This window comes from Symphodus melops (genome assembly GCF_947650265.1).
Source record: "Symphodus melops genome assembly, chromosome: 9".
Classification (NCBI taxonomy): Eukaryota; Metazoa; Chordata; class Actinopteri; order Labriformes; family Labridae; genus Symphodus; species Symphodus melops.
The window spans coordinates 13,003,157-13,013,324 of record NC_136699.1 but is presented as its reverse complement, the minus strand read 5'-3'; the positions used below and the strand labels follow the sequence as shown (position 1 = coordinate 13,013,324).

Here is a 10,168-nt window from a genome sequence, read left to right as displayed (position 1 = left end):
ACTGCGTGTTGATCTGCAAACAGTAAGATCTAATTACAGATCAGGCGGACAGAAGGGTTGGACTTGACATGACCCTGACATGTATATAGTCTTCAACCAGCAGTGAGTGGTTCAAGTACAGGCAGATGACTCACAGAGACAACAGAGGTTTTATTTTGGTCAGAGAAGTCTCATTATTTATTTGTTGGTAATAGTACACACATACAGTATTACTAAATTGGCTAATTGGCACAAGAGAACCTGATGACCTTTCTAAAACTGGTCACTGAATAAAGGGCAGTAAACAAAAGCAAAAAAAAAGGTGTTTTATCCTGTCAAATGTATTTAATGTTCTGCATTTTCAAGAGTAACATACAAAGAAAGTCATCTAACAGTTCAGTCAGTTTTTATTTAAAGATGGTTCGTCCCACTGTGTCTATTGAATTGGGTGCTGATCAAACGCAGATCAACAAAGACATTATCACAAAAGAAGCTACAACGTATTTGTTGTAAGCCCCTCTATAAGACTGTCTCTCCCTCTTTCAGTTGATTCAGTTTGGTTTATGGGTGTGTAATATTGTAAACAAGATGTGAGTACTGTTACAGTCAGAGAGAGGAGTCCCCTCTCTGTTGCTCTCCAAAAAGTTTCTTCCATTTTCCTGATATTTTTTTCAGGGGATATGTTTCATTATCTTGAGTGTAAAGATCGAAGGTGAAACATTCTTCATGAGGTGAAGCCCTTTGCGGAAACTAACGATTTGTTTTTTTTAAAGAAACTTTTGCAGAGTTCCTAAGCGTCTTGAGAAACATGGAAAAGAGTTGACCAATTTTCCAGTCATAGAAAAAGTGGAAAATGAGTGAAAAAGCAAAATGTCCAGGAAAAATGATTTAAACAGTCTCCTGATTTCATATCAGAGATCTCCAAAACTAAGAAAAGCTCATAATGAATAATGACCGTGGTATATCAATAAATAAGAACTGAGAGGAAGGATCATTTTGTTAATGATCCCTTGTTGTCATTATTATTACTGTCATTTTTATTTTATATTATTTTGAGTAAGGCAGGCTCCTGATAATGTTTCCTTTTGGGTATTTATTTTTTATATAACCACGCATTTATTTTTATTCTTTGAGAACATGAGAGGAAAAACTACCTCATAAACTCTGAAACCATAATTGCTAGTTCTCCAAAAAAAAGAGTGGGAACAATGTTTGGGTAACACAAAACTGACATGAATACCTTAAAGCTGTAAAAATATAATCCTTTTTTGAGATAAACAGGTCGCTAAAGCTAGGCCTGTGGTCCAATAAAGCACAAAGCTGTGATTCATTATGTGCCCAGTTATAGAGTATCCAGTTAGTTTGGGCGCCCTCTGGTGGAATTAAACATCAGCAAAACCTTAGGCTATTTTTTTATACTAGTATAATCATAAACTGTACATCTATACAGTGTTTTGTTTGGTTGAAACTTAAGAACATATTCCAAGTATTTTAGAATTACATTTCCAGTTGTGCTGGGTAAATGTGGTTGTAGTGCGATATTAAAATGTGTAGTCTTGTCAATTAACTTGTGTCAAATGCTCTCTCTGATGCAGATACTCATATCATTAGAATAATGGTTGCTTACTAAAAAGTTGCCAAAAAAAGGAAGATAAAAGTGTGTTTCTTAAACAGGGACTTATTATGAAAAATCCAATTTTACAGTGTGTTTGAACATATATCTGAGTGTCTATCGACCCACACATTTTAAAACAAATCCATCCAGTCTTTTGTTTGTGGTCTGCATAAGTCATACCACACAGAGAAAAATGCTCTGTTTCAAATTTTGTCAAAGTGACATCACAAGTGGGATTGTGGTAAAAAAAAAAAAAAAAAATACAATCCCATCTGCTGGCATCTCCACCCATGGACTCCACCCCCAGCCGAGAGCAGAGAGTCTGCCATTATTATACTCGCGAGCAAATTAGTGATGTCTACTATGGAAAACGAGTAAGGGGTCTCGTTGCATTTAAAGAGACACACACCAAAACGGAGCATTTACAGGGTCACAAAGCTCCTCTGGTGCTAAATTCGACCTTTGACCTTTGACCAAAGCACAGCACAGATGTTTCATTTAGACTACTGGGTAATGGTTAAAATATGCGCTCATTCTTATTAAAGACCTGTCTGCTGTATTTCTTTTGAAAACAAAAGTAATGTTCACATTCCCTCATTCATTTACTGAAAGCATTTTTTTTTTAATCAAGCATAGTTAATATCTGTTAGTAATATTTTTTATTCTTCTGTCCTGCTTTGGGAAACATGCAATCCAAATGTATTTATAAAACACATTAAAAACAACCAAAGTACTGTACAACAAAAACATGATAAAAAACAACAAAACCCAGAACAATGTAAAAAGGATAAAAGGAATAAAAGCAAACTGAAGCAGAGAAAACTGTAATGACAATGCTAAAAATACCTGAACCATCAACGACTCAGTCCATATCTAAATCATTTCACTCTCAGCCTAACATTCATTGCTGCTAAAGATGCGCATTTTATTTAATTAACAAAAAAAACAATACGCACTTTACTTCATAGCTAAGTTTACTCGAGACGGAATAGTCAATCTACTGTATTTCGGGCTATTATCAGGTTCGGATTAATACACATTTGGTTCACAAGAGTAGTTTTACAGCAGCAGCATTCCACATAAGTGTCAATAATATTCATTCTGATAATAAAACATGATTCAGGGTCAGTGTTGCTAATTGGTAATATTTTTCCAAAAAATATTGAATTCGATGGCACATACAAAGAAACATAGATCAGACACTCGTACAGACTAAGATCAAATGTTAGTTTTACTTATTTAATATTTGGTGATACAATTTTTCAAAAAGGACAATTTATAATGACAGGCATGTCTTTTAGAGTGTCTTTCAAATGACATTGTCTTGATCACTGTCTTAAAGTAATGTCACCTGTGAGCTCGTCACCACAGCATCAGTAATGCAGCGTCGATGAGGGAAATGTGTTAAAGATCATTACATGAGTTCATTTAAAGTTTATTAGCTGCTGAATCATCTTCTGCCATTTCATTGCGGATCTGCTGACGCAGCGCGTCTGATAAAAAAATAGCCTATCCCCAGTGTGGTGTTACTATGGCGAGCGGCTCACGGTTGTGTCCATTAATGATCGGCCAGGGATTGAAATACGGGAAAACAGGCTCTTCAAACTTTGCATCACTGAAGGTGAAGAGGTGGCTCATGTTTCCTGCATCATAAAACGACACTTCACCCCGACTGTAGTCCAGAAAGACTCCCACCCTCCTGGGGGATTTGGAGGGATAAATCAACCCATCCTCTGAGTCGGTGCATGCTTCGTAGTCGCTTGTACCATCGCCGTTGTCCCTCAGCACCATGGTCCAAAAACCGTCATCTGGACACAGGCTGATCTCTTCCTTCCTGTTGACGGAGGCTTTGGCTACACCCAGACCCCATCCTGTTTTGTTGCCCACTTCCACTTCCCAGTAGTGTCTGCCTGATGAGAAGGCTTCAGAGCCCAGGATGATGTTGTAACGGGTGAAGCGCTCCGGGTTGTTGGGCAGGTTGGGCTGGATTTTCCCCACCTGGACGCTGGTGCGACACGAGGAAACACACAGGCAGGGGTAGGCTGTGTTGGGGTCAAGGGTCACTGCTGTGATAGCTAAGACACCAAAGAAAAAATAGTTTTAAAATGGTCCAAGGCAACAACTGAAATGTGCTTAAAGAGAGGCACCCAAGGGAAACTCCTTGGCAGTGACCTTCAACAAGATACTGAAGGCAACGTGCTTAATTAGTGAAAGACGAGCTGACCAAGAGCATCAGGTACATAGATACAAATTAAATATAAATGATCAAATCCTTGATTTAACTCCACACAGTCATTTAAACCAGCATTCGAGTCTTCTGTTTCACACTCAACACTATCATTAAATTACACCAGCAAGTGTAAAGAATAAGTATTATTTTACCTGAGTTGGGTAATAGAACAGGTGTAATGAAGTTTAGAAAACAGGTCATGGCTCAAACAACGAATATGATCATATTTGATACATCTTGTTTTTAATAAAGGGCAACATCAAACATGTAAAAGTCAGAATGCTCATCATGGGAAGTTATGTTTGCAGACAGTGCAAACAGTTGTGTGAAGAATTGTGAGGAGCTTTGAGGGATTTCCTGATCCGGACGTGTGGATGTCATCGAATGAACGATGAGTTTGAAAAGAAACTGAGTAACAACAAAATGTTGTTTGCACTTCGATGACTTCAGGATTCCTTATCCTTCACTGCACGGGCTTTTGTTTTACTTTACGTTTAACAAGTGCTATACGTTTATGATAGACAACTTCTCTACATCAAGTGTGTGGGGGTGTGTTTCTGCAGACAGTATATTCATACCTGGCTGACATATGTCACTCATTTTCCTCCAGGTCCTGTACTGCAGAGGTCCCAGAAACTCTCCCGTCTGTAGGTGAACACCCACCACTGGGGGAGGCTCAAACAGGCTCTCTACACTGGTTAAGAGAAGGAGAGAGATCAGAGGGTAAATTATTGTTTCTTTTTTAAGTATACTACCTAAGAAGTAATCAGAACAAGCTTTATTGGCCATGCAATTATTGTTAAAAATCCAGAAGAAAAGGATAATGGATTACTTGTTTTTTGTTAACTTCAAGCGATTAAAAGTGTGAGTAAAGGCCACATGTGTCAGATCTATAGTCTAAAATATTTCAGAAGAAATGTGGCAAGTTCTGAAACTGTTAACGTTTAACGCCTTTTGTCAGATCTAGCACAGCTAGTTGGTAAAATGATACCATCAGTGACTGTCAGATGACTTGACAAAGCATAATCATGCCCCCACATCCTGTTACAACATGACTGAAAGTTCATTAAAAAACAACACGTCCGTGACGATACATGTGTAAATAAGGGCAAAATTTGCGTAGGGGGAAAGAGTTAGATTAACTGGAAGTGAACAACTCAATAACAAATCCCCGCTGTTAAAGGATCATGATCAAGATGAAACTCACCCTCCAATGAAATCTTTGATCCCCTGGAAAAGAGTAGATAAAAAAAAAATTACAATTACAAAATTCTTCAGTATCTTCCATAGCATGTGGAGCACATCTCTGATACGGTGTAAAATCCTTCTTTGGTATTTGTAGGCTGTGCATTTATCACACCACTGATACCTTTCACTCCCTTTTAATTTACCTGAGTTGATCACAAATGACTACATGAGTATGATCTCTCTATTTTCCTCCTGTTCCTCTGCCCTCCCTTCTCTCACCTTGAGCTGCTCTGGGTTTTCTTCTTCTCTCAGTTTGATGCAGAGCTGGTCCGCCTTACTCTCTAGCTGGCTGATTTGCTCCGTGGTCTTGGTAAGCGCCTCTTCCAACTGGTTGAGCTTCTCCTCTTTCTGCTTCTTCAGTTTTTCTTTAATGCGCTCCTCCTCTTCAAGGAGAAAGTCCCTCAGAAGGCCAAACTCAGCAGTGACCATCTCCTCCAGATCTCCTGCTCGCTCCTGAAACATGACGAGCACTCTGATCAGACCAACAAAAAAAAACATGCAGGAGGCATTCTGATGTTTCTCCTCTCGGCCTTAAGTAATAAAATGTGAAAGAAGAAAGCGTGCTGTTTGACTATTAATGTCTTTTCTACCTTCTTTCTCGTGTTTGAATTCTGATTTGATTAAGAGAATCAATCAATCTTTATTTATTTGATCTGTTTGTCACAATGAGAAAACAGCTTACTGCACCTTTTTAAACCCTGAGCTGAAGGCAAGTTAGCTATTAGTTAGTGGTAGAATGTGACTAAGTGCTTATGTATTCTCATTTTTAATGCTTCTATTGATGATGAAAAAGGTGACATTAAAGATAATGTGAAAGAGACAATTAGACACAGTACAGGCAAACAAACAATATAGGTTAAGATGGTACACTGAGTAATCGATGATGAAGGATTGGCCCTAGGAGTGGAGATCTGGGTGGATGGGAGATAAAACAGATTATATAAAATGCTAGAGGCAGGATTATATAATAACAATACTAATGGAAATGTTTTTTTCTTCAATGAAAGAGGTCATATACCTATAGTCTTCTTGTTTGGACTAGTACAGTTTCAAAGTTTTCTCATTTTAAACTTCCGGCATGTCACCTAGATTACTCACAAAGAAACTACAGTTGACTACAGTTGAGTGACAGTTTCATGGTTATGCTATCAGAAGCTTGAAGCTCTCTTAAAGCTTGCTTGTTCATTTTAAATTCTTTTGTCATTACCCGAGACAAACACAGACTCTGGTGTCTTGATGTTGTTTGTCAGACTTCATAGAGCTCCATGGAGAGACATCATTCTCTTCTCCCCAGGACATCTTACATAACGTCAGGAGCATAAAAGGTGGCGTTCGCCTTTAACTTGTGAAGAGAGATAGAGAGATGGCCGAGCAAAGAAATGTAGACAGATAAAGCAATAAGCACACACAAGATGAGCAGGAAAAGACGAATTGCCAAAGTTCCTCTTAACCTTGTTGACCCACATCCTGTCATGCTGGCAGAGAAAGAGAAGTGAAAAAAATGTGCAAGTGCAATGAAACTGGGTCAAATAGACAGACAGGAAAACATACAAGCTGAGCGAGACAGAAAGAAAGACAGACAGGACAGATGGTGTGAAGTAGCCTGACAGAGAGATGTGTGTAATAATCTGCTGCAACAGTACAACACAGTGCAACATGGCAGCATACAGCACTCTTATCTGTGTTTAACACAAGTACACAGACAGGGAGAGGGAGAGAAAAAAAAGGTCTCTATTTAGGCTGAATGCTGATTTCGTGGAAAAAAGTCACCCAGCCTAAATTATGTCAGCTGCTTCTCTTTCTATGGGGGTTTGTTAGATGGAAGGTTTGTGTGTGTGTGTGTGTGTGTGTGTGTGTGTGTGTGTGTGTGTGTGTGTGTGTGTTCGGGCCTGTGAAAAATGAGACTGTGATAAAGACAAACATGACACGACATGCTTGAAGCTCTAGTAAACTTTTAATTTTCAGGAAACACCTCTGAATCTGAGACACATGCAGAGCGTCACATTCAAACAATGCTGAGTAAAAACTTGTTGTGTCACCACAAGTCATACTCAGTGTGAGTCAGCCATCACTCATGTCTGTCAGACAGGTAAAGGTGAAGGAATGTAGGTGAGTGTTTCTTGGACACCAGAATATCTTGTGCGACTAACACACAAGCATTTGTCATTTTGTTTCCCACACACACACACATTCACACGTCTATCATACCTTGATGAGAAGAATCTTGTCATTGGTCTCGGTTTGGAAGAGCAAGGCCTCCTCTGACTGTAGCTGAATCCTCTGCAGAGCGATAGACAGCTTATCCTGTTTCAGAGAGTAAACAGTTACAGAGACTTAACTAAGTTATCCCTCAGGATGCAGAAGATTTGATTTATCCCTCTCTCTGAACAACATCATCTTTGATGGGAATCATATGACACCCACCCTTTCTGACTGAAACCTCTGACCCACACATTCAAACAAAAGAGGAATGTAGCACCAGTAAAACATGCCGAAACTCACTGAGAGAACCTCTCAGAGTGAGTCTTCAAACAAACAACATCAGGATGGTCAGGTTTTAAAAGTAGGGGGGGATGAGAGCTCACAGTGGGCTGCTGAATTCCTGTTAAGCACTACTTACCCAAAGGCTGCTGCTGCCAAGACAAACAAGGACTCTGTGTTATAAATTCCTGCCATCAGACATCTCTTTTTTTAGTCTGCTAATGTTAGATACGGTTGTTTACATAGTTTTAATGACATGTAGGAATATTGTCAACTTATATTTATTTCAAAACAAATAGTAAGTAAGTAAGTAAAATTTATTTATATAGCACTTTTCGCAGGCAGGGGCCACAAAGTGCTTCACAAACAGGGTTTAAAAACATCACAAGCAATACACAGACAGTACAAAAATCATAGCAGCCCTAAAAGAGACTAATTAAAAGCCTGGACAAATAAAAACGTTTTCAGTTGACTCTTGAAAGTGACAACTGAATCAATTGAGCGCAAGGATGATGGAAGTTCATTCCAGAGGCTCGGAGCAACGACCTGGAAAGACCGGTCACCTCTAGTGTGATAATGAGCTCGAGGGACCTTCATCAGGTTCTGATCCATAGACCTCAGCGCTCGCACAGGAGCGTAAAGCTGGATCAGCTCACTAAGGTAAGAGGGAGCCTGACCATGTAGGGCTCTGAAGGCCAGAACCAGGATTTTAAACCTGAACCTAAAAGACACTGGCAGCCAGTGAAGGTCTTTCAGAACAGGGGATATGTGGGACCTCCTATTTGTGCGGGTCAGAATTCTTGCTGCAGAATTTTGAATTAATTGCAGTCTAGAGAGCTCTTTCTTGTTAAGACAAGAAAACAAACTATTGCAATAGTCTAAACGTGAAGACACAAAGGCGTGGATAATGAGCTCCAAATCATTCTGCGAAACCATGTTTCTAAGTTTGGAGATCTTCCTCAGTTGAAAGAAGCAGTTCCTAGATGAATGCATTGCTGCACTGCATTGCATTGCATGCAATGCTGCATTCATAGATGAATGCAGCCACACAAGAGCATGTTAAAACATGGCACTCCCTAAAAGTTAGATGATGTAGTTCCAGGTATTATGACGTGAACACATAATTAACAAGGAAAAGTTTTACCTGATTTGGATTCGAAGATTTTATTTGGAAAAGTATTTCATCTTAGAAAATGCTCTTTACAGCCCTAGTTTGAAGATCAAGTTATCATTAATAGAGAGGTTAAAGTTTACTGGAAACAAATGAGTCTGGACTCCCTCTGTGAAACTGTACCTTATAGTTTTCAAAGGCCTCTGTAATGGGGATGACATTGTGGGTCTTGTGATCCCGGGACATCCCGCACACCAGGCAGATGGGCAGCTGGTCGTCCTCGCAGTACAGCTTGAGCTTCTCCTCGTGCTCCTCGCACATATCCAATCCCAGGCGCGGCCAGTGCCCGGTGGAAGACGCCAAACTACTCATACTGGACCCGGGCTCCCGCTCCTCCGGCTCCTCCAGGTCACAACCCGGATCCCATCCAATAATGTCCGCGGGAGACTCCATGGTCCCGGCTCTGCGGACACTGTCCACGACGTTGCAAAGCAGAGAGTTTGGGCGCAGTTTACGCACACACGACTTTCTACACTTTGGGCAACTCGACAATTCGTCTGACTTGGCCTCCCAACACTGAATGATGCACACCTGGCAGAAGTGGTGTCCGCACTCAAGGATCACGGGGTCACGGAAAAGCTCCAAACACACCGGACAAGTGAGCTCCGACTGCAGTTCTTCAAGCGCGTTGGCCTCCGCCATTCTTCGCAGCGCACATAATAACCAAGAAGAAGTGTCTGACGGCAAATAGGGTGAAGACTTGAATGAGTTTCCGCTCACAGTGAGAGAGGGAGTGGTCTGAAGTTGACAGCAGAACAAATGCTTTCACGGAAGAGATGGAGGGTGCGTGCAGTAACAGGCTTGTACCTCTGATGGTCTGTAGCCTGGAGCGAAACAGCTTTTTTCTCTGCGAAAGAGAACCACAATTCAAAACGTTCAAATGTAACCAATAAAGCCATTAACCTTATAATACTAACTAATTCTTTTATTATTGAGGAAGAATAAGTCTTGGCTAGAATGCCACTTTTATTGATGTATTCTTTATGAAGATCCCTTAGCACTAGAACAGCTTAGTTTTTAAAAGTTTCGAGGAAGACCTGGCCAAGGCAGCAAGTTGAAATACAATATAAGCCTTTAATAATAAAGGTTTATAAACATCAAGACTTGTTCCATACTTTAAACCAATAGCAGGGGTAATTCATTAAGGCCTTATTATCAATTGTGACAATTGATAATAACTCTGACTCAAACTTTCAATCAGAAGAGAATTTGTTTTAAAGTGAGGTCAAACAGCTTTATTCATCCAATAGAGGTCTTTCAGTTCTTGAAGATAAATTATTCTTCTAGAAGACACGAAATTGCAAAAGTACAACCATTAGGCTATTCTACTAATCCAACAATGGGATACTTTCAAACAGTCATATGATCTGCATGTGTTAATCAAGAATCAGGTCCCCTGCTGAAAAATGTGTTGATTAGTTGGATCTACACAATTATTAAAATT

The 10,168-nt window shown here is 39.9% G+C and overlaps 1 protein-coding gene across 2 annotated transcripts; it reads right to left on the bottom strand.

Annotated features, from left to right (window-relative positions):
- Positions 1-2,230: 2,230 nt before the first annotated feature.
- Positions 2,231-9,534, bottom strand: LOC306829437 (zinc-binding protein A33-like). Of its 2 annotated transcripts, XR_013779861.1 has the most exons (7): positions 8,848-9,534; positions 7,281-7,376; positions 5,292-5,525; positions 5,032-5,054; positions 4,403-4,518; positions 2,961-3,669; positions 2,231-2,929 (listed from the first exon to the last, which is right to left on the bottom strand). XR_013779861.1 is itself a non-coding variant. In XM_079352479.1 (6 exons), the coding sequence occupies exons 1-6, from the start codon at positions 9,364-9,366 to the stop codon at positions 3,104-3,106; spliced, it is 1,554 nt and encodes a 517-aa protein (XP_079208605.1). In that variant the 5' UTR covers positions 9,367-9,534; the 3' UTR covers positions 2,941-3,103. The 2 variants fall into 2 exon arrangements, 1 of the variants encoding a protein (XP_079208605.1); XM_079352479.1 differs by lacking the exon at positions 2,231-2,929 and having other exon boundaries at positions 2,941-3,669.
- Positions 9,535-10,168: the final 634 nt, after the last annotated feature.